Source organism: Vulpes vulpes, chromosome 9, assembly GCF_048418805.1.
Source record: "Vulpes vulpes isolate BD-2025 chromosome 9, VulVul3, whole genome shotgun sequence".
Classification (NCBI taxonomy): Eukaryota; Metazoa; Chordata; class Mammalia; order Carnivora; family Canidae; genus Vulpes; species Vulpes vulpes.
Window position 1 is genome coordinate 44,905,113 of NC_132788.1, and position 23,345 is coordinate 44,928,457.

Consider the following 23,345-nt stretch of genomic DNA (forward strand, 5'->3'; position numbering starts at 1 on the left):
TGGCTCAGGTCATGATCTCAGGGTCCTGGGATTGAGTCCCACACCGGGCTCCCTGCTCTGTGGGAGCCTGCTCCTCCCTCCTGCTTGTGGTCTCCCTCACTCTCTGTCTCAAATAAATAAAATCTTCAATCAATCAATAAAATAAAAAAATCTAAGTCATCCCCTCCTATTGTCCTCAGTGGTACCACATTAATAAAGAAAATAAATTCCCTCATGGTGTGTGTGTATATATTATATATATATATATATATCAAAAGAAACATATCATCATTACTGACAAATAATAAAATGTGGCTTGAAATCAAGGTAAACTCAGCCCCTTTAATAAAGACCATGTACGTGTTTTGGGTTTTTTTTTTTTTTTCATCAAACAGATCAAAACCAACCTTCCTCTTTCAGAGTCACTCCCACTAGCCTCTTCATTCCATGTAGAAGTAAAGGCTCTGGAATAGAAATAAGTCATCCCTGTGACCTTGATCAAGATGTCTAACTTCTCAGAGCTTGGTTTCTCGGGCTTGGACTACGGGAACTTCTTGTGCATGTCCTAAGATTCTTCTATGAAAACATTCTTCCCCTTTCACTTCTTCCTCTATTGCTTCTCTAATCATAAACCACACCTGCAATACTATACCGCTCCAATTCAGCAGGGTGTTCTTCCACTATCCCAATGGCTCTGGGACCATGGTGATGGTGAATCTCCTGGATAGTTGGACAGCCTGTCTAGCAAGTAATTATAAACAGACACTGCATTGTATATTCTTACTCTCTGTGAAACATTTATAAGTCCGTATTCATCCTAACCTCCAGAGAGAGGTATTGTTAAGGACTCTCCACAATGAAGAGAGATTTAAAACCCACCTAAGGAAAATCATTAAAAATATAAAAGGCTAGTAGTTTCTCCAAGTAGGCCTAAGTGAATAAAGATCTGATATGTCACCTACCTGATACTTTATTTTCATATACAGAGACTTGGAATACTACAAACAAAACGGAAAGCTGTTTCTCTTGATGGAAAATTTCATGTTATGTGGAGACATGAATAAAAGAAAAGACAGCTGTCAGCAAGCACCCTTTGAGCCTAACTGAATCCATATAACAATGGTGCCAAAAGGAACTGGAACATTGCAAAGGATGCAACATGTACTAGAGTGTGGTTCTCAGACTTTGGTTGATGTCAAAGAGTCAAAGAAATTCCAGGGTACTGACATAAAGTTGACAACGTTTTTCATATATGGCTTTAAAAACAAAAGGAAAAACTACCCTCTTCTATTGTCATTTCATTTCAAATGGACAATCTATGTAGTGGAATATTATTCAGACATAAAAAGTAATGAGGTTCTAATATAGGCTACGACATAGATGAACTTTGAAAACATTAGGCCAAGTGAAATAAGCCAGACACAAAAAGACAAATACTGTATGATTCCACTTACATGAGGTATCTAGAGTAGTCAAATACGTAATGATGGAAAGTAGATCAGAGGTTACCAGGGGATGAGGAGTTATCGCTTCATGGGTAGTTTCTTGAAATAGATACTGGTGATGGTTGCACAACATCATGTAATTAATGCCACTAAATTGTACACCTAAAAAATGGTTATAATGGTTCAAAAGGGGGACATTTTCACACACACACACACACACACACACACACACACACGGTGCAAAGCATAGAGGTAAACAGATCATCCACAGTAGCTTTCATTGATGTAAGAGGAAAGGACAGATGCAGATCCAGGTGAGTTTGTCAGTTCAGCTGTGGAAACAGATATTCCTGGATCATCTGCTGAGAGTGAAAGGGTCTTGAGGTTGGAATCCTATTTCTTCTACCAACTTGGTACTTCTTTGTGCAGGTTTTGGTGTTTCCCGTGATCTGGCCCTGAGTTTATCTAACCAACACATTCACTAATTCAAACCATCCACTTCAGCCAAGCCATTCTCCTCACCAGCTGAGTAGACCACCCAGCTGTCTCTCATCTCTATCTTCTTATTCATGTTGCTAATGCTTTCCATTGTTTAGCCACATCCTTCCCATTTTCAAGGCCAGTTCAAGAACCATTTCCACATGGAAGACATTATCTCTTCCATAGTTTTCCTACCCCCCTAATCATTCTCAGTGACTTCGCTGGCCTTGAATACCAACAGCATATAAAATGTTCTTCCTTGTTAGAACTTACCCATAGCAGTGTATTAATTATTGTTTTCCACTTACTAGTCATTTGTAGGCTCCTTCTCTTAATCTTATTTACTAAGCAAGTACTAATAGTTTTCAAGTACCCAGCAAATACTATTATTGTTGATTAGTGAATAATAATTAACAATTGTTGGTAGTTAAGTAGCCCAAGCATTCCACAGTACTTTCACACATATAATTATGGGATCATTGTTTACCACAGCCTCTTAAATCCCCACAACAAACTTATTAATGAACTATTAGCTCCATTTCAGTGAAAAAGAACCTGAGGTGTTGGAGAATCAAGTGGCTCACGCTAGTTCACATGCTAATTAACAAGTTAATAATTAATATTATATTTAATAACAATTAGAATCAATCTTGTGTATTAAGAAATTTCCTAATATATGTCCAACTGAGAATAAACATAGGAAAAAAGACTTTTTATATAGAAAATGATACATTTATTTTGTTATTTAATAAATGTTTTGTCACACAACCTGAGTCCATTTAGCCATCTTATTTCACAAAACTATTTTCAACTTTAAAAAGTTATTTTCACCTTTAAAAAGTTAACAAGTAATACATATTTGTCATGGAAAAATGAGAAAATAAGTCAGGGGGAGAAAGTCCATAATCCCACTATCTAAAGTCAACAACTACCAACAGATATCTTTTCACACATTTGTCTCTAAGTCTATGTAGACCCCCTTTCTTTGAATAGAAAATGGAATTTTTGTGTAGAGAGATAGATAGCTTTGCTAATAGGCTTTTTAACTTAATGATGGGAATTAATATATTTGTATGTCAAATACATCTATGGTCCCATTAATGACAGCATGACTTGTAAGCTAATCCTCTATTTTTATATGTTTAAGTTGGCTCACATTTCTTCTATCATATAAAAAAGCTCTGTGATGAACATTCCTCTCCCTTCATGTACTTGTCCAGTTATTGCCTCAGGATGAATTCCTAAAAGTAGGACTTACAGGTCAATGATAAACTATTTTTGAACTTTTTTTTCATGAAATAGAGGTGATAAGACAGATTTAGGGGGCATGCTAAGCTTTTAGTATTCTGTTGTACTCAAAACTTTCTTAAACCTGATAAAACTGTTTTTTAAATATTTCCAAAGAATTTAAATAGGTGGTTTCAACATCCCAGCCCCTTCAAACTATAAAAACATATAGGTAAAAAGCACAGAAATCTAACATTGATTTGGAAGACACAACATATCCTAATTTCAGTAACATTTTTATTATATCTTTAATAAAATGAGAAAAGCAGGAAGAAAGATGAACCCACATTTGTAAAAACGATCTCCTCCAATTTTTAAAAACTTTTTTTTATTTTTCTGATTCAAAAAATACATATTCGTTATAGAAAATTTGGAAAATACAGAGAATAAGGAAAATAGAATTTCCCAGAATCCAACAATACTTCAGATAGCCTTACAGTTTTACTACTTTCTCCAGGTGTACTTTTTAACAATTAGCCATTTTTCTTCTCACCTCACCCAAACCCCCGGAAAAAAGGGGAAGACAGGTCCTTGAGGGTCACGGCGGGTCGGGTGACGTTTGCCGCGCCACTTCATCCTGGCTGAAGGCTTCCCTTCTTGCTGAGCTGCGCCCTGTTTCCCTTCCTACTTCCCAGATTGCTACACAAGTGCACAAGCCACCATCCCCACCATCACCACCAAAGCAGGGCCAAGGCTCCTCTGCCTCCAGAACTCCCAACAGGAGAACTCACAAAGTCAACCTCCAGCTGCCTGCTTCATTTCAGAGCCAGGCTTCTCCCCAGTAACACCTTGAAGATTTATCTCCGCTGATCAACATCTGAAGCAGCAACAAATACCTCGTAAAATATATAAAACATTTAAATTTTAGCAAGTTCTCTCACACACATTTAACCTCTGCGAGAGTCTTTTGAAGTGGACAGAGCAGACATCCCCATGTAACAGAAAAGGAAACTTAGGTGCAGAGGAGCTGAGCAAAAGGCCAAAGGAAGTGAGTGGCAGAGCTTGGATTTGAAGCCATAAATTGACTCCAATGTCAGAGAGCTCTTGACCTAGCCATTACTAACAAACCATTCTTAAGACTGACAAGTAGAAATTAAGAGCCAGAGGGATCTTCAATAAATCACCTATCTAATCCCTTCTTAGTAGCCATAGATAAGGAAAATAAGTCCCAGAGAAGCTAGGTGATTGCTGAAAGTCACCAGCTTTCGTGATGAAGAGGATCTAAAAGGCACAATCTTCAGATTCCCAGGCCAGTGCTCACTCCAGTCATCCCTAGAGAGATGTTCTTTAATAAGCTGGTCTCTCATCCGGTGTCTTCCGGTTAGCCAAATGTCAACCAGGAATTAAAATCCTAAAAGTGTAGAATGTTAGAGCCAGAAGGGACCTTAAAGACCGCCCAGGCCAACCCACTTGCTTTACAGATGAGGAATCTTAAGGTTCAACATCCCACGGATTTGATGTTCAATTCTATGCACTTTTCCTTCCACTTGTCATATCACTTCCCTTTTAAGTAGTTAAAAACAAAATCTGGCCAAAGATTTTACTTCCTTCTTTGACACTCAGCGTGCCGCAGGCCACGGATCAGCAAAATCAAAGTGAAACTAAATGGGACTTGAATTCAGAAGATACTCAGTTTGTAACGGATGTACCCACCAGGACTGTGTCACAAAATACCCAAGTTGTGCTGATTTCTAATCAGGCTCCCCCACTCTCCACCCTCCCTCCCTAATCAGAGAGGCCTGTTGAAATCCATGTGTTTTAGGAAAGGGTGCCAATGACCCTTTGGAAGTCACCACCCCTTTAACCTGTAAAAGTGTAGCAATACTGTTTTTGCCAAAGGCTTGGCTCCACCAATCAGCCAGGAATCCTAATTAAACTGGCAGCACATCAGCGGGGCTGTCACAGTTCCCTGACCCCAATGGATTCGGACCCTGCTCCCACCATCTCTGTGCATCACCCAGATCAGCTCCCGAATGTTCGCCTCCTTATCGTTCTGTAGCAGCTCCATGTTCTAGGGCTAGCCTTACTTCTCTAATGAGATGGAAAGCTCTCTGAGGGCAAGAGGCTCCTCCTATGGCCCCTGGCTTCAAGGACTGGAAGAAGGACACACAAAACCCTGTGCAAAACCCAGCGCAGTCACAGAGGTGTAAAGAGGAAGCCAAGGAGCCCAGAGGGCGAGCACCTACCGGTGGGGAGGGGTAGCTGCTGGGCAAAGTGACAGATCCGAGTCTTAAAGGGCTAGTGGAGTCAGTCGGGCAAAGGAAGGCGGGAGGCGAGCCGGGCAGGCGGGCCAGCGTCAGCAAAAGCAAGGAGAGAAACAGTTCAACGTAGCGTCTAGTGCAAAGCGGGGACTGTGGGCGTCGGGCTGCAGCGGTGGGCCACAGGGAGGCGACGGGCAGGCCACGGGCAGGCCACGGGCAGGCGACGGGCAGGCCACGGGCAGGCCACGGGCCCGCCTCTCTCCCGCTGACCGTGCCGGGAGCGCGGCTTACGCAACGCAACTCGCGAATCTGGGCGCCCGGGGCGAGGCTCCGCTAACCACCTCCCGCCGCGGCCGCGCCAGCCCCTCCCCGCGCACCTGTGCGCCCTCGCGGCTGCCGGAGCAAGCGCGGGGCTGCTTGATCCCGCTAGAGTCTGCACGCGGGCCGCGCCCCCCGCCCCGCCCCGCCCCGCCCGCCCGCCCGCCCGGCCCCGGCCCCCTCGGTTCTCCGCCGTTTAAAGCGCCTGTGGACGCGCCGGGGCGGGCGCCTGCGCTAGCGGGCTCTCTCCGCAGTCGCCGCCGGGGCTCCTGAAGAAGCCTCCCTGCGGGCCTCCGGGCCCGGCGGGCAGCTGGGGGCGGGGGCCGGGGCCGGGGGCGGGGGCCGGGGCCGGGGGCGGCTCCCTCCGCGGCTGGCCGGGGGCCGGGGGCCCGGGGCCGCTGCCCTCTGGGGTTGCGCAAGGCGCAGCGCCGACACCGTCCTCCCGGGACAGCGCAGCGTGGAAACCCACAGGACGGGCCGCGGCCGCGCGGGCACCGGGGGCGGCGCGGGCTCCCGCGCAGCCAGGCTCGGGCGGGGGCCGGGGCCGGGGCCGGGGCCGGGGCCGGGGCCGGGGCCGGGCGGACGCGGTGGCGGACGCGGTGGCGGACGCGGTGGCGGGGCGCGGGCTGGGGCGGCTCGGGGCCGGGGTCGCTCGGCCGGGGTCCGCGCCGGCCCCAGGCCGTTGCCATTACCTGGCCAGCGTAGTCTTCCCCGAGCCCGGGAGGCCTCGCAGGAGGTAGAGGTGTTTCCTGAAGCTGTGGCGGCGCGGAGGTGTCCCACGCGGGGGCGGCGGGGCTGGCGGGGCTGGCGGCCGAGGCTGCTGCTGCTGCTGCCGGAGGCTCAGCCTCCCAAAGGATTCAAGGAAACTCTCCTCCATGGGGCGGGGGCTGGCTGCGAGAGCCCCGGTTCCCTTTCCTGAAGTCACGGTCGTGGCCCAAGCTGTTGTTTTTGTGGCTCTCCGGCCATGTGATAGATGGAGGGGCGGGCGCTCGGAGCCCAGCCCCTCCTTCCCGCCCGCCCGAGCCGCGCTGCGTGGGAGGGGGCGTCCCCACCTGGAGAGCCGGGGACGCTGGGAGACCCCCCGCCGCGAGGGCCTGGGCGCGCCCCGCACCCCGCGCCCCGCGCCCCCACCCCCGCCCCGCGCCCCGCGCCCCGCGCCCCGCACCCCGCCCCGCTCTGCGACCCCGCCCCCTCGCCCCTGGGCGCCCTTCGCCCACAGGGGAGAGGCCCTGCCCGGTGGGACCCTAGGACGCTTCCCTGGGCCTCCTCTGCCACGGCCCTTCTCCACCCCACCCCCGACTGGCCCAGACCTTGAAAGTGAAATCATTTTGGTCGACGATTAAACAACCGTGAACAGCATTCTGAGCAGTAACAGTAAAGTCCATTGTCTCCCCCAGTTTATGAGCACCAATATCTGGCCAGTGTCCCGGCGGCTAACACGCTGTCCCAGGGCCTGTAACGTTTCTTTTCCTTTCTTTTTTTTTTTTTTAATCCTTCTTTAGCCTGCCAAAAATATTCTTAGAAAGCTTTGTTGCCTCTACATAACTTTAAATCTCATCATCAGAAAAATGCACCCCTTAAAACTCAGATTGATCTGGCCACAGCTGCAGAAACTAGGTCTCCTGAGAAGAACTATACTGCCCAGGTACTTGCTCTGCTGCCACCTGAAAAGATACGGCCTCTCTGGAACTCTTTCAGCTCCCCAGGGAAAAGAGCAGTCTACTAAAATCATTTATAGAGAAGTATCCAGAATTAAGTTCTAAGTTCCAGGAACTGATGAGCGCCAGTTGGTTGATCACCATAGCACTCTCCAATATTTCACACTCAAGGGTGTGATAGAGCGATCCTATTTTCTGAACCAAAATTCAAGATGCATGGACAGAAAGAGACAATATTGAAAATACCATGCTGGAAAAATCCAGCGTATATGGTGGCTTTGGCTGTAATAATTAACCGTAAAGTAAATACATTTTGTTTCTGGCAGCTAAGGTATGAACATTTTGAAAAGGAATTGTGAAGAGAAGCAATCTCCTTCTGAAACAAAATCCAGAGATTTCACAATAAACTTTGGAAAGAAGGGCTTAAGTAGGGAGGGAGTGCTGAGAATTGCACCTTCCCCCCTGGGATTCCCCTGGAGAGGTGGGGCAGGGAGATGACCTGCTCTCCCTTGAAAATCCCTTCCCAGAATCAGAGGAAGGATCTTGGCACTGCTGAGAAAACTAGAATTTCAAAAGCTTCTCTATATATTAGGGGAAAACCATAAGGAACAGATAACACGCATGACTCATAAAAATAGTGATGCTTTAATATAGGTATCCTCTACTTCTATGTATTCTATATACTTCTTATAAGAGTTTTTGCCCACCCTCAAATTACTACCTTTTTCATTCTAGACTTGCACTGTACAATACACGCTTTTGAACGCTTGAAATGTGGCTAGTGCAAATTGAGATTAAAATACACACACATGAAAAAAAATGTAAAATATCTTAGTAATTTGTATATTGACTGTGTTGAAATAGTAGTATGTTGGTGTGTTAATACAGAATTAAAGTTAATTTCACTTGTTTCTTTTAGCTTTTTTAATGCAGCTACTAGAAAAGTTTAAATTACATATGTGGCTGGTTTATTTCTATTAGTGCTGCATGAGACCTCCATCTATTTCTATTTCCTTCTACAGAGACGGCCCCAGGCAACGTGGGAAAGGGCATGGGGGGGTGCTAGAGATTTGGGGGTCTAGAGGTTTTGGCATATGGAGTCTGCAGTGTCTGTGGCAGATGGAACACCCTAGTAGAGGCTGAGAAATAGGAGTGTTGCTCAGAAGAGAGGTCTGAGCTAGAGACAGCTTTGGGAATCCTTTCCAGGTGAGAAGATAGATGATAGAGCAGACAGCTGAAGACGGGGCACTGGACACACCAGTATTTAAGTACTGTGTCTTTGAAGTGGAGTTGCCAAAGGAGAGTATAAGAGAATGATCAGCAAAGCAGACATAACAGAGAGAGATGTATGGAGGCCCAGGGAAAAAAAGCTTCAAGGAGGAGAAGATGGTCAGTAACACCTGGAAGTGACCCTACACACTTTTCTTTCAAGCCCCACATTTAACTAGTCAACAAGCTCTGGCTGTTTTTCTGATTTAGTCCTCTAAACCACACTGTTTAAAGTTATCTGTGTTTCTGTATCCCCCCACTAGACTGTATAAGTAGGAACAGTGTCACCCCTGTCACCCCAAGATCTAACACCACCACCTGGGATTCAGGAGGTGCTCAGTAAGTGTATGTGGATCTGAGCCACTTTCTCAATAGATAAGTGTGAGCTTGGGATTTACTAAATATTAAGAATAAACAAAGATCGTGGTAATGTCAGCTAAAGAGTAAACTGTAAGTAAACATGTTGACGGATCGAGATCCAGCTTGCTATTAGCTGCATTCAGATCTTTACTGTTTCTCTCTGGGTGGCAGCTTCCAGAGAGCTGGGCTACACCCGAGTCAGAGGATCCCTGCGATAACACTCCTTAGTGCCCTCATTTCATCCAACCAACTTTTCAGCTTGAGGGTTCCATTCCATGTCTCGCTCATGTGATGACCAGCACAATCTGACTTTGCTGCACTAGAAACTATTAGCATGACAGGTGTAAGTAAAATTATATAAGTAATTTTTGGCAAATGCAACCTTCAAATATTCCTCTAATTACTACTGCTTTAAAAACATGGAAAAATAAGGAGGTACACAACAAGAACTAGTGGAAACCAGGAATGTAACCCTCAAACCTACCGTTCCAAATAACTCAGGATTTAGAATGCTTATTTGTAAATCAGCCCCCGGTTTCTACCCCAGAGATGCCAAGATGGCAGGAAGTCTGAAACCAAGATGGAGCTTCCAAAGCAGTTTAACCAAACACCCTTTTAACATAGTAGAACCATTTAAAATATGTAGGCAGGACCTATCCCAATCCTCTCTAATCCTATGTCTTTTCTTTCCCTACCAAAAATTTTCTGATGTTTTTACTCAAAAATATAAATTAGTCTTATCCACATACATGCTCCTCCTGTTATATATAACTGGTATAAATAGAAAGGACTGGAAAGAAGTTTACCTTTGCCTGCTTAGCTGTTTCTGTGGTGGACTCCTGATTGCTCTAGCACCTCCACTTGCACCTGCTGCCACAGATTCTGCACAGTCTGACCAGTCAGAGATAGGACTTTGTCCCTCTCTACTAACACTGCTCCCTCCTGGCTCTTCCCTCATCCTCCCTTAGAAGCCAGATGGAAGCTGCAGGAAGCTAGAAGTTAGGGGAAGGGGGACAAGGGAAGAGAAACAATGTAGCAGGTATATGTCTACTTGGTTGAATTAACAGGACATGCACAGGACTCTGGTGGCCTAGGAGAAGTCTGCCATGTGGAACGTTCTGTGGACAAGCCTGATTTTGCTCACTGTACCCCACCTGCCTCTACCTCCCACAATCCATTCCTTATTTTTTTAGTGCCATACCCCTTCCCCAAGGTGAGGACCATATCTTCTTTTCCACAGCACATATTTCACTAGCCACAAGGGCACTTGAGGACTATAAGCTTTAAGGAGGAAGCCTGGGAGCAGGAGAAAGTGGCCCCAGCCCATTTTTCTAAAGTTCCATCTTGGAAATTAGGGCAAGATAATAAAGATAGGGGCTGGAGTAAGCTGGAGACATTCTGGAACCCAAGTACAAGCCTGGATAGATGGTCACCTGCTTTGCATCAGTACAGCATGGAGGTGTTTCAGAACTGGTCACTACACATACCTTACTAATTGTTAAATATTCACAATATTACCCTTGGGGAAGGCATGGCAGTGTGAATTCTATGTATTCATTAGACATCCATAAATACCGCCAGTGAAGGCCCCCTAAGAAAACAAGGATTTGCCAGATGCCAGAGTCCGCTCCACAGCTGTCTGTGCTTAGATGCTAATACTGTTGTTCTTCCCTGGAATCATCCCATCCTGGACCAAAAACAAGGCCAGTTTCACAATGGCTCTAGGAGCCTGAAGAGAAAGCAAGACTCTTGAGGAGTTCAAGCAAACACTGACGACCCTGGTCTCCATCTGGAACAGACTCACCATCTAGGAGAAAGATAGCTTTCTTCTAAAGCTATATGAAATCAGTATAAGGAAAAATATAGAGCTATTTTAAATAAAGCCCTCAATTTCCAATAAAGATGGAAGATGGAACACAAATATTTAATTTCTACTCCCTCTTTGAAACCTCACTAAATTTTTTGGGTGGGGGGTAGTTGTTTTGTTAATCTTTTTAAGCATAAACCATAATAAAAAAGAGAGAAGATTAATAGCACCAAAAATTTGAAAACTGGAAAGACCAAGTGTTAATTAATTTGGCAAAAACAAACAAAAAGCCCAAACCCAAAACCCCAACCCTCTCCCCTAAAAAACCCTGAATTATAGAAAGCCATGAGTTAACATAATTTACCCTGCATAACCCCTAAATTTCAGGAACTAGAAGATCTGGGGCTGGAACTGGGGCTCTAAACAGGAAGGTCAGTTGGAAGTCTGTTTAAGAAACAAATATCCAGAGTCAGGCAGTTGCCCATCTCCTAGAGAAGCCAGGAAGGTTTATTCCCTGGAGATCAGGCAGGATAGGGAGGAGTAGGAGTAAGATCAGACAGTCAGGGCTCCCTTTCTGAAAATGGAAGGATTAAGTAAACTCAAACATGTTGGATAGTGAGTAATCACCCCTAATTTCTGTTTTTCAAAGATGAATTTTCACATCAGAAGTTTGTTAAACACAACTAAACTAAAACAATTGAAAAAGATGGTTACCTGTCATATGGTGGAAGTCCCACAATTGCTAATCCATATCCTTGAAGTCAGATAAATTTCAGAATTCAAAAAGAGTGTGTGTGTGTGTCTGTATACAGTATGTGTGTATGTGTATATATAACACCTTACATTCTGAGTGGGGGCTGGGTAGGGCATGGTAATTAAACACATTAATATTTCTGCAATGAAATGTTGACTGAACAGTCACACTAGGTAGGATAAATAAAGAGTAAAACTAAGTTTTGTTGATTGAGTCAAGTTTTGCTCACAACTTAGCTTTAATGCCAAACATTTAAGAAACAAAACAAAACAAAAACTTTTTGATTTTCAGAGCTTTTTTGGATTTCAGAATTTTAGAAATGGAATCACAGACCCATACTTGAATATAAGGCCTACCCTTCCAACCTGATGTGATTTTTAAAATAAATTACTCAAGTTTTCTGTTCCTTATTTTCTTCCATAAAACAAATTAAAGTAGGGCAAACATCTTCACAATTAGATAATAAAAAGTTCAAGTTGTTACCTCTTTTGTTGAGTTTTTTATTATTCAAATAACTAATCAAGAACAGTTGAACAGATTATCCAAACCAGTTTTGGTATCCTGTGAGTATATGGCTGACAATAATCCTTTGGGTGGGCACTGAGCACTCTTTCTTGATGGTGAGGATCTTCAACAGCACCAAGAAGACTGAAGAATTCAACTACAAACAAAACACAGGCCAAACAAGTCCAGACAAAACAGTGACTTACGTGGAGTCAGCTGTCAGTGTCTCAGGCTATTTCCCTATTTATGCCACTCCCCTGCATGTAGACCTTCACTCTCCCCCACAATCCCCACACCCTGCCTGGTCCCACCTCATGTGACAGACAGAGGCAGTCTCCCTGACAGTGCCTGACCTCCTGTCTTTAAATCCACACCTGTCCTCTGTCCCATTCCCTGAGGATCCAGCTATTTACACTAGAAAGTTCATAATAAATACACTAATTCATGCAAATGTGTTACCAAGTTTGTGGAGACAATGTGTTGCTCTCCTAGATAACACAATTTCTGTTCTGCCTGGGACATTTCAAAGACAATGCTGGCACCCAAGGGGTATTTAGAGAAGGGGAATTAACCCTTCTAAGAGCCTATTATTTTTCAGGCACTATGTTAAGTACTTTGCACAAGTTATGTCGCTAATCCTCATTTAATATTCCCTTGACAGGTTGCTATCATAAATCTTTTTTGCAGGTGAAGAAATTGAGGCTCTGAGAGGGTGTCTTGTTTAAGATCACACAGCCAGACAGCAAGAGCTACAAGATGGGAACACATCCTCATTCCAGCACTCTGCCCCACCTCTTTACCCAAGCAACAATAAAACACCCTAGCAACCAGCAGCAGGAAGAGGATCTTGAAATAGGCAGGGACTTGGGGCTCCTAGAGCCAACCACATTCTCTTGCTATTTCCCTCCTTATACATTTCTATCTACCCCTTGAGGCCCACTAATCAGTACATTATGCCAAACACAAAACAGGGAGGCATGTTCTCATCATAATTGTTTAAAAAAAAAAAACCTGTACATAGCTCATAAAGTTCCCCATAAGAACAGATTAATAATTAGGGGTGACTGGTCTGTAGGAGAAGACCAGAAAGCAGTGTAGCATGAATGTGAAAGGTGAATATAATAATCAAAAGTATATTCCAGAAAGTGTCCTTGACACAATATATCCAAATTTAGCAGTTGGAAATGACTCGTGAATTGGCCACAGCCAAATATGTCCATGCTAGCTGCATGCAGCTTGTATTGTACTGGTGTCACGTTGGGGCTGCCTCGTGAAGGAGGGAGGGAAAACACTTCTTCCTAACTTCAGTCCTAACATAAACTCCAGGAGGGCAGGACTGTTTCACTGCTATAGCCCCCAGGTATCAAACAATGTCTGGATTGAGGCTACTCAATAAATAGTTGTTAAACGAATAAATGAATTTCTTCATCTGCTTTCTCTGGAATTCCTCTTAGCCTCTTATCCCTTCTCAGACTACATTAATCCCACATTTTCTAGTAGTCCCCCAAATCTCAAACTCTTCTCCTAAACCTTTAGTCCTTCTCGCAGCAGAACCAGGTTTAAAAGAAACAAAAACATTTTTATTGGGTATATGTATATTTCTAGCTGAAAAATGGAAACACAGAAAACTCTTAGAAATAAAATTAAAAGGAAGAAAGAAAACATATGGTAAATGCAGAGTGCATTCAATTCTTCTTATCAAAACCATGCACATATATACCCAAATCATAGCAGCTGTGTTTATTTCCTAATTTAGGCATTTGAAAAAAAAGTGCAATGTGTTTATTTTAATGTCAGCTTGATGTCAAGTTTAAAATAGGATGTAAATCTGTCTACATGTTTTACCTCCTTTCCTAAAGAATTTTTTAATATTTAAATATAACCTCTATCCCTAACTCCCAGCTTTTATCACACAACAATCTGGGGTGGAGGGGCGGGGGTGGTAATCCCTCATAAACTGTGTGTTGACAGAATGCTCTAAAATATGTTCTAACCAATAAAGTTGAGAAATAAATTTGGTAACAACAATCTAAGCTTTGTTGTTTTTCACAAAAAGATCTACATTTAAAGGAAATAGAAAATCACATGTGCAATAGCACACAGGGTTGCTATGGTAATAGACTACATTTTTTATATTTACTCTTCGATTTTGGTACATGGAGCTATTACAACCAAATAATGTCAACATCCACTTCCTTCTGATCATACAGAAGTCTCTGGAATAAGTTGTACTTACAGTTCTAGAAATTCTCATTTTTAACCAATCTTCTTCTGTCTTTTCTAGAAATTATAATTAAAATACATAAAATAATGATTAATATTTGGCATTGGGTTTAAGTTTATCATTTTTCATCATTAAACTCATGTAGGAACATTCTCAAAATGGCAAAATAAACCTTATAACCACAAATGTCCACTTAAACATTTAAAATATTGGGGTTGTGGGGGTGCCTGGGTGGCTCAGTCAGTTAAGCATCTGCCTTCAGCTCAGGTCATCAGGTCATGATTCTGAGGTCCTAGAATCAAGCCCCTAGTTAGACTCCCTGCTCAGTGGAGAGCCTGTTTCTCCCTCTGCCCCTCCCCACCAGCTTATGCTCATTCTCTAATGAATAAACAAAATCTTAAAAAATAAATATTGGGGTTGGTGTATGAGTGTGTAAGTGTATGTGTGAATGTGTATGAGAGAGAGAGAGAGTGTGTGTGTGTGTGCGTGTGGGTGGGTGTGTTAGGCAGCAATAAATTCTCCATGGAGATTGAAAAGAAATAAGAAGTTTAGAAAAATGTTACTTAGTTTTACTAACTGGGCACATAAAAAAAATCTACTTTTCCCACAGCTGTGCTTATATGAACCGTTAAGAAATACCTACTATCCTGCACTATATAATTTTATGTTTCACTAAACCTTGCTTTTACCATTTATCTCACAATGTACCCCTAGCATTGCCTCTGGGAATATTCAAATAACTATCAACTAATGTCAACTCTCTCCCCATTACATTATACGGTGTGCTGCCTTTTCCAGAATTTCTATTACCTTTCTAATCTTCCCCACCAGTGTTCCTCCACCTACCTGGAAAATTAACAGCCTGTCAGAATGGTCATGTCTCTCACTATGGACCAACAGAAAATACCAATAATGAGGTGCTTCCAAGTCAAGTAAATATGAATCTAATTTGTAGCTATTACTCTATCATACCAGGATAAGATTGAGGGCTGGACAGAAGATGTAATGAAGAAAGGGCTCTCCTAAAATGGGCACCTCAGTAATCCACAGTAGGCTCTTATACCAGCCTACATTACAGCAAAGTTAGGGAATTAAACACAGTTTTCTCTTTGGAACTAACTGAAAGAGCATATATTAGCCACCCATCAACATACAGTCTTTCTCTAATTTAATATAAGAGATGTAGCCCTTCATACTACATTTAATGATCAGGTTTTGTCCAATTGTTTGTTGTGTTTTTGTTTTTGTTTTAAGAAATCAGTTAGAGAAGTTCTTCTTTGAAAGCCATAAAAATATACCTCTAGTGAAGTCTTCCATTGCAAATAGATCATCTTCAGTGTCTTCCAGTCAAGGGAAACCACACAGTCATCAGGCATCAAAGATTCTGTGAAAATAAAAGTGAACAAATTTCATCTCCAATGTCATACAGATTTTTTACCCTAAATGTGAAGATATGCAAACATGATATTTAGACTGACATAATGGTAAGAACCTGGTTTGGAAGATATTTCACTGATGGCTAGAGCAGGAGTTAGTTTATCTCAGGCCTTTATTAGTAAACACTATCCTGACACAATGGAAATGCTTATTTATACATGTAAAGGGATATGTATCATAGTTCAAATTTTCATTAAGTAAAAATATATATCAATAATAAATATATTATAACACACATAATATATATATATATATATTTGCTTCAAGTGGCATTGTCACAGGGCATAGAAATTCAGGTAGTTATCCTTTCCCGTGACAGGTAGAAACAGCACAACTATAGCAAGATTAGTCTTACTGTAAACTATTCCTTCCACTTAAGAGTGTCTGGGGAAAAATCCTCACAGACAATTAAGATGTTCACAAATAAGTCCAAACACTGATATATACATATCAGCCATATCAAATCACACAAAATATTTTTCCTATACACACATGTCCCTGGCAATATGAGTAGTTTGGTTTCTTCAGACCTGTGTGTGGCTTTACTATATAATACCTCCTAAATACTACGATTCATTTGAGCTCCCTGCTTCATTTATAAGGCCACTGCCATACATGCATCAAAGCTTTGCTTCTCCAACTTGGCCAAACAAATCAGTTGACAGTTTCCACTTAAGTTTTTCCTCTCCTTTTTTAAGCACCCACAATATCCAAATGTGAAATTCTTTCCCTATATATTTTTTAAGCTACATTTGTATAAGCACTGCTTATAATTCATTTTCACATTAAAGCCATCCCCCAAAAAACCATAACCCCATATTCTCTTCAACAATCCCTTAAGCACTGCTAACCTTGCTCATAGAATATTCATAAGTTTGTCATTTATATTTTCTGTGTGCAATAATTTTGTTTTGTGTTAGTCTTGCTCCCCATTTAGAAGGTAAGCTATTTGATGAATGAGGTCTATTTCCTCTGGAAAGCTTTCCAAAGCTTAATTAATGGATGCTTGATCATTACTGTTGATTATGATGGTATTGTGCATTCAAGGGAGGAGGAGGTTTAGAATCTTTTCACACCAGTGCCTTCATGTTTTCTGATGTTAATTTAAGACAGTGATTGTTAATCTTTAAGTCATGCGCTGACACCCCCTCCCCTGCCCCAGAAAGTGATAAAATCTATTAACTTTCTCAGAAAAATGGTTCAAAATGACACAAAAAATTTTGCATACATTTAGAATATGGACCTGGACTAAGACCCCTGACCTAAAATGACTTCACTTATCTTTCAAAATTCCCTAAAGCAAATGCATTTTAATTTTTTAAATTGGTATATTTCTCCAGTGTATCTAGGATAGCATACTGCAGCAAACAGTTTAAGGAGTGATTATTCACAGTTTACAAAAATGATAAACATAATGCTAGACCCTCAAGAGCAGGTTAATAACTGCTTGATGCCTCACCCTGAGACTTAGCCAGTCTTGGGTCTGGGATCTGGGCCCCAATTTTGTCCAGAACAGCAGAAATTTAGGAGCAATGTAAAAACCTCTGGAAGATAAGCTCTGAGAGAAGAGCAGGACCCAGAGACCCTGGTATGGGTCCTCTACTTCTGGTATGTTTAGAAAAGAAAGAATATCAAGAAGATACAGGAGAACTGTGGGGAATGGAGCTTTGACTTCCTGGCTCTTACAGTTTCTGTCCCCAAGGAAGAGGACACATTCAACTCAATTAAATCACTAACACTGCAACTGATTTACAGGTAAGGAAAAATTGGAATATGTGTTCAATTTCCTAAGACTTTTGGCATCTTAAATATATTTATTGGGATCCCTGGGTGGCGCAGCGGTTTGGCGCCTGCCTTTGGCCCAGGGCGCGATCCTGGAGACCCGGGATCGAATCCCACATCGGGCTCCCGGTTCATGGGGCTTGCTTCTCCCTCTGCCTGTATCTCTGCCTCTCTCTCTCTCTGTGTGACTATCATAAATAAATAAAAATTAAAAATATATATATATATATTTATTATTTAGAAGTTTACTTAGAATTTTACTCAGGATATTACAAAAACATTTTAATGTGTTTTAATAATAGGTGGATTTTTCATTTCCAAAAACAAGAGCCAGAAGGAATCTTTGTATCTTTTTCAGATAGTTTTAAAAATTCAACTTATTTCAGATATTTTTTCATCATTTAACCTTCACATTTCCACCCTCTTTACTATTCTGTTATCTATGAGCCATACTGCGAATGAGAAAGGAAAGGGCCATTTGCCAAACAAGGGAAATGTATAAAATAGGAAGATTAAAAAAAAAAAAAAAGGGTAACCCATCTCTATTTGTTTCATTACTGTTTGCCTGCCTCATCCTTTGTTCTTCTCAGTGTCTATTTATATAGAGAGTCCAAGGATTCTAAGTGCTCAAAGACATTTAAGACTGCTGGTCCTTGAGGTGGAGGCTGGCACATGACTGAAGATCAAGCACCATTTGCTATGGGTCCTCTACTTCTACTGCTGAAAAGTGAAGGGAGATCAATTAACTGCATGAAATCACTAATACAGGGTAGAAACACTTCAAAAAACTACTCATATATGTTAAGATTAACTTTTTTTTTGGAGGGAATAAACATAATTTACCCATTGGAACGCCGGGGGATCCAAAAAGCTTTACTAGTTGAAAGGCAAACACTTGTGATAATTGCAGCTCAAGGGAATCAAAGCCAGTGCTTGTTAAATCTTGGTCATCCTCAGTTTGCAAGAACTGTAAGGGCTTAGGTTCTTCCCACATCTTCAGCCTTTTGTCGAAACTTTCACTTAAAAAGTGAAGATCAGAAGTGACCCTAAAAGAGTAGAAAGGATCAGGTTGGCTACTTAAAATTTCTGAAGAACTAAATCCTCGGTCACTTAGTTGGTTATCTACTCTTGTCTGAGATTTGAAAGTCAAAAATGATTTCTTGCTTGTAAAAGATACCATCTGAAAGCTAGCTGTATATTGTAGCACAAGAGAAGGAATAGGGTTTTTGTAAAAATATACAGAGTGACTTAGTCTATTAAATGGCAGGTAATAAGAATAAGATTGTCTACCAACATTTAGAGGAAGATCTTTGATAATATCAAAGTAAAACCACGATGGATGATGATGATGATTCAAGGTCATAAGTTTTCGTGTATTCTCCTTTTTATGATTTATTTCTGAAATTCTATCTTTTTCTTCTTCCAAAATAATCTCTAGTCCTTTGCTTTCTGTTGACAAGCCACATGACCCTCTTTCTTTTACATTGATATATCTCTGTTCCAGTAAGTTAAAATTTGGTGCCAAATTGAAAATCCTTTTCTCTCTCCTTTTCTTATTCTTTGTTGAGTGTAAGTCACTCTTTGGGATATCCAGTTTAGGCAAGCAGATTCTAATGATGCTTGTTTCACTTTCTATGAATGAATCTGTATTCTCAATTGGAGGTGACAAATCTTCATTTTCTATCAATAGTTTCTCCTCTATCAATGTTTCTGGACAGCTCCTTGATACTGAAGTTTCTTCACAAGCAGAGATCAATGTAATCAATTGTCCCCCGCTGTCCGGAGAGACCAGCTTTTGCCATCTATCTTTCTTTGGTCTTTGTTCACATATAAACTTATGAGGTCCTTCAGGCCAGCTCCCTAAACAGGGTTGTCTCTCAGAGCCCATCCATAATTCTTCATCAGATAGATTGTTTGGGAAAAAAGCCCAATAGTTGTTTTTAGTTGCATTTATTCCTTGTTTCTTTCTTAAATCTTTCTCTGAGGTTCTGGACCCATACTGATGGCAAAGAATTGTTTCATTTGGGAGTCTTTTATCTACCTTCTCTCTCTTCTGCATAGATAAGCAGGAGATGTCAGTGGATCCACCCTGGATGTCTGATGCCATGGGTTGCCTATTTCCAGTATGCTTTCCTATCTTCGTGTAGTCATCACTTGCTATGCAGGAAAGATCCTGAGTCATTGTCAGGCAAGTAACAGAGTTTTCATTTGACATCAGTGACATATTTAGAAACAAATCATTGTTTTCTTTAGAGAGGTAATTTTTTGGTGCATTGTCCAGCTCAATTTCAGATGTAACATTTGGAAAACTCTCTTCAGGATTTATGCTTTTCCACACTTCATCTTTGTGGCCATTTACTAAATCTCTTAGTTCATCTCCCAGTCCACCAGTGAAGTCATGCACCAATTCTCTTTTGGTGTCTTCCAGGTCTTCCTCTTCACTCTGGGATGGGTCCTGATCCCCTGGTATATGGTAACTTAAGATTTCAAATGAGTTTTCTCCCATGAGTTTACTATGACTGTTCTGCTTTTTATTTCTTTTTCTGTTTCTCTTCTGTTTGGTTTTGCTGAGCCTGTGCCCAGTTTTCTTCAAATCTCTTTCTCTGAAATATAAAAGAATTAAGAACATTTATCACTTAATTATTTGTATAACACTAGCAACTAAAACATACTCTTAATGTGCAAATCACTAGTACAAGAGATTTTAAAGCATTGTGTACTTTGTAGTATAGTTTTAAAATTTTAAAAAGAGAAAAACTTTAATTCTCTCAACTAAAAATGAGTACACTTTGAGGAAGTTACAAGTCATTTTCACATACTTGTTTCACAAATCAGTAACTTACAAATTACAAAGCACATTTGATGACAAACAGCAAAGTCCAGGGTTTGCAGATGCTTCTAATTGCCTACCTCGCAGTGGTTCTAAGGCAGAGGTTCTACCACTACTTAATGAGGTTTGTAAGTCTGTAGAGGCATTGTAGGTAGTCACAATGACTGGAGATGTGTTACTGGCACTTGGTACTGAGGCCAGGGGTGTTTACCTTCCTGCAATGCCAGGGACAAAACCACAGTAAAAAATTATCCCACCTAAAAGAATATAGTGTTCTTTATTCCTACTATAATAGTATTTCCATTGACCACACTAAAAGTTCACAGTTCTTCTTAATTGAAGATAATCTTTTGATTCTAAAAGAAATAAAAGAGGATTTAGAACATTATCTAATTTAGAACATAAAGATCTAGTTATCTTCTATAAGGTACAGATAGAGACATAGTAAAATGCAGTGGGGGGAAGGACAATAGACACAGCTGAGAAAAAAAAAATCCAGGATAGAGAACAGAAACAAAACAAAACAACAAACAACAAACAATTAAACAAGCAAACAAACATGGAAGCCAAAAGAAATAATGAAGGAAAAATTCAGTTGACTGGCTGGGTGTTGGACAAAGGAACTTGTTGAATCTACCCCTGTCTTCTGGCCTGGTTTATTTCATCCCATGCTGTCAGGCAATTTTCAATAGACAGGAGCCCTGAACACCTTGTTCTTTGTCACCTAATTGCTACTGCCCTTGTTTCCACATTCCTGGATGTTAGCATAGAAAGAACATTAAGGCATTAAGGAATGCTAAATTACTGAGGAGAAGTTGTGATAGGACTTCTGTAAAAAAGATATCAAGTAAAGAATGCCAACATTGGCAGTAACTCATCATGGTCAGTAAAAGCTGATTCAGTGAAAGCTTTAGCAGAAGCCTAAGGTGCAATAAATTAATGAAACTCATACTATAGACTAGGATGTTACTCTAAAAACAAATTCCACTCTCTTTGCCCAAACATGAACCATCCTGTTGCAGGTAAAGGAGGAAAATAATGGGTAGAGTTTATTGTTGCCTTATTTACTAAAATAAATGGTAATAGACTGAGGACTTAAACTCATGTCAGGACTGGTGATTCTATGGAGATAAATGCACTTAACTTGTACTTTTAAACAGCTTTCCATGGCACAAGGAAAAGGGAGCCCTAATCCATGTAAATGGAGTTTTTTTTCTCAACATAAGGATTATATTTATTTTTTTATCACTACATTAGAAGTGAAAATAAACTGCAAGTTGCAAATGCATGCCACTTAATGAATATTGAACAACAGATACATCCACTGTAGAATATTGAACAACAGATACATCCACTGTAGCTTAACTTCTGGAGATGCAAGAACTACATAAACAAAGGTCATCAATGATAAGATGACTGACAGCATCTGACAGCTAGAATGTATGTATCAATAGAAAATTTTAAAAAGGGAACTACTCCTGACCTCTTAGCCAGTGAATAGGGGTGGGAAGACATCAGAAGATGCCTAAAATCTCTACACACACATAGGTTTATAAACAAAAAAAAAAAAAAAAAAAGCCCCAAACTAAGACACTTAAGCAATGCTGATATGTACGGTTCATGACAAAAATGTTAATAACTTTCTATGATATCAGGAATCCTAATGCCCACAATGTGACTTTGAAAACTGACTCAAAAAAACAAACTAGTGCATATTTGCTATGTATTAAAACTAGTTGCTTTACACATATTAACTCATATAATTTTCACAGCAATGATACTTGCCTTACTTCACAATAGTAAGGCAAATGCTAGTTTTATCCCCATCTCAAAAAGACAATTGAAAAAAAGAATTTAAAGGGTTTGCTCAGCTACAGCGACTGTGGAAAACAGTATGGAGTTTCCTCAAAAAATTAAGGACAGAACTATCAAATGATCCAGTAATTCCACTGCTGAGAATATTGAGAATGTATCTGAAGGATACAAAAACACTAACTCAGATATCTGCACCTCTATGTTTATAGCAGCATTATTTACAATAGCCAAGACAGAAACAACCTGAGTATCCATTGAGAGATGAAGAGATAAAGAAGCGGTATATAGGGGATCCCTGGGTGGCTCAGTGGTTTAGCACCTGCCTTTGGCCCAGGGAGCGATCCTGGAGTCCTGGGATTGAGTCCCTTGTCGGGCTCACGGCATGGAGCCTGCTTCTCCTTCTGTCTGTGTCTCTGTCTCTCTCTCTCTCTGTCTCTCTCTCTCTCTCTGTCTCTCTCTCTCTCTGTGTCTTTCATGAATAAATAAATAAATAAAATCTTAAAAAAAAAAGAAGTGGTATATATATACCACTTCTTTTTATATACACACACACACACACACACACACACGGAATATTATTTCCTCACTAAAAATGAGGAAATCCTATCATTTGCAACAACATGGTTGGAACTTGAAGGCATTATGCCAAATGAAATAAGTGAGACAGAGAAAGGCAAATACTATATGATCTTACTTATATGTGACATTTAAAAAACAAAACAAAACAGGGACACCTAGGTGCCTCTGTGGTTGAGCATCTGCCTTCTGCTCTCGTTGTGATCCCAGAATCCTGGGATCAAGTCTCACATCAGGCTCACCACAGGAAGCCTGCTTTTCCTTTTGCCTATGTCTCTGCTTCTCTCTGTGTATCTCTCATGAATAAATAACATCTTAAAAAAAAAAAAAAAAACACCAAACCAAACCAAAACCCCCCAGTCACAGATAAGGAGATCAGAGTTGTAGTTACCAGATGTTGGGGCCTGGTGGAGGAAGAATTAAAGGAAGGTGGTCAAAAGGCACAAACTTCCAGTTATAAGATAAATAAGTCCTAGGGATGTAATGTACAACATGATGACTATTACTAACACTGCTGTATGGCATACAGAGAAGTTGTGAAGACAGCAGATCCCAAGAGTTCTCATTACAAACAGGATTTTCTTTTTTTTTTTAATTGCATCTATATAACATGATAAAA

General features: G+C 41.1%; 2 protein-coding genes across 23 annotated transcripts in view; both read right to left on the reverse strand.

The window, feature by feature from the left end:
* N4BP2L1 (NEDD4 binding protein 2 like 1) overlaps positions 1 to 11,667 on the reverse strand; it is a 37,413-nt gene extending 25,746 nt beyond the window's left edge. For 2 of the 8 annotated variants that reach the window (XM_025996765.2, XM_025996764.2), the window contains exon 1: positions 6,403 to 6,758. In XM_025996765.2, coding sequence (XP_025852550.1) covers positions 6,403 to 6,587 — 185 coding nt within the window. In that variant the 5' untranslated portion in view covers positions 6,588 to 6,758. Of the gene's footprint in view, positions 1 to 386; positions 531 to 6,402; positions 6,797 to 9,803 lie in introns of those variants that run through there. The other 6 variants (XM_072719975.1, XM_025996763.2, XM_025996761.2 and 3 more) reach the window with 6 other exon arrangements.
* A 377-nt stretch (positions 11,668 to 12,044) lies between these two features.
* Positions 12,045 to 23,345, reverse strand: part of LOC112918662 (NEDD4-binding protein 2-like 2) — a 77,633-nt gene continuing 66,332 nt past the window's right edge. For 11 of the 15 annotated variants that reach the window (XM_025996760.2, XM_072719965.1, XM_025996758.2 and 8 more), the window contains 4 exons: positions 18,349 to 20,108; positions 15,585 to 15,670; positions 14,299 to 14,342; positions 12,045 to 12,219 (listed from right to left, as the gene is read on the reverse strand). In XM_025996760.2, the coding sequence (XP_025852545.2) occupies positions 14,319 to 14,342; positions 15,585 to 15,670; positions 18,349 to 20,108 (1,870 nt within the window). In that variant the 3' untranslated portion in view covers positions 12,045 to 12,219; positions 14,299 to 14,318. Of the gene's footprint in view, positions 12,220 to 14,298; positions 14,343 to 15,584; positions 15,671 to 18,348; positions 20,109 to 23,345 lie in introns of those variants that run through there. The other 4 variants (XR_011994240.1, XR_011994241.1, XR_011994242.1 and 1 more) reach the window with 2 other exon arrangements.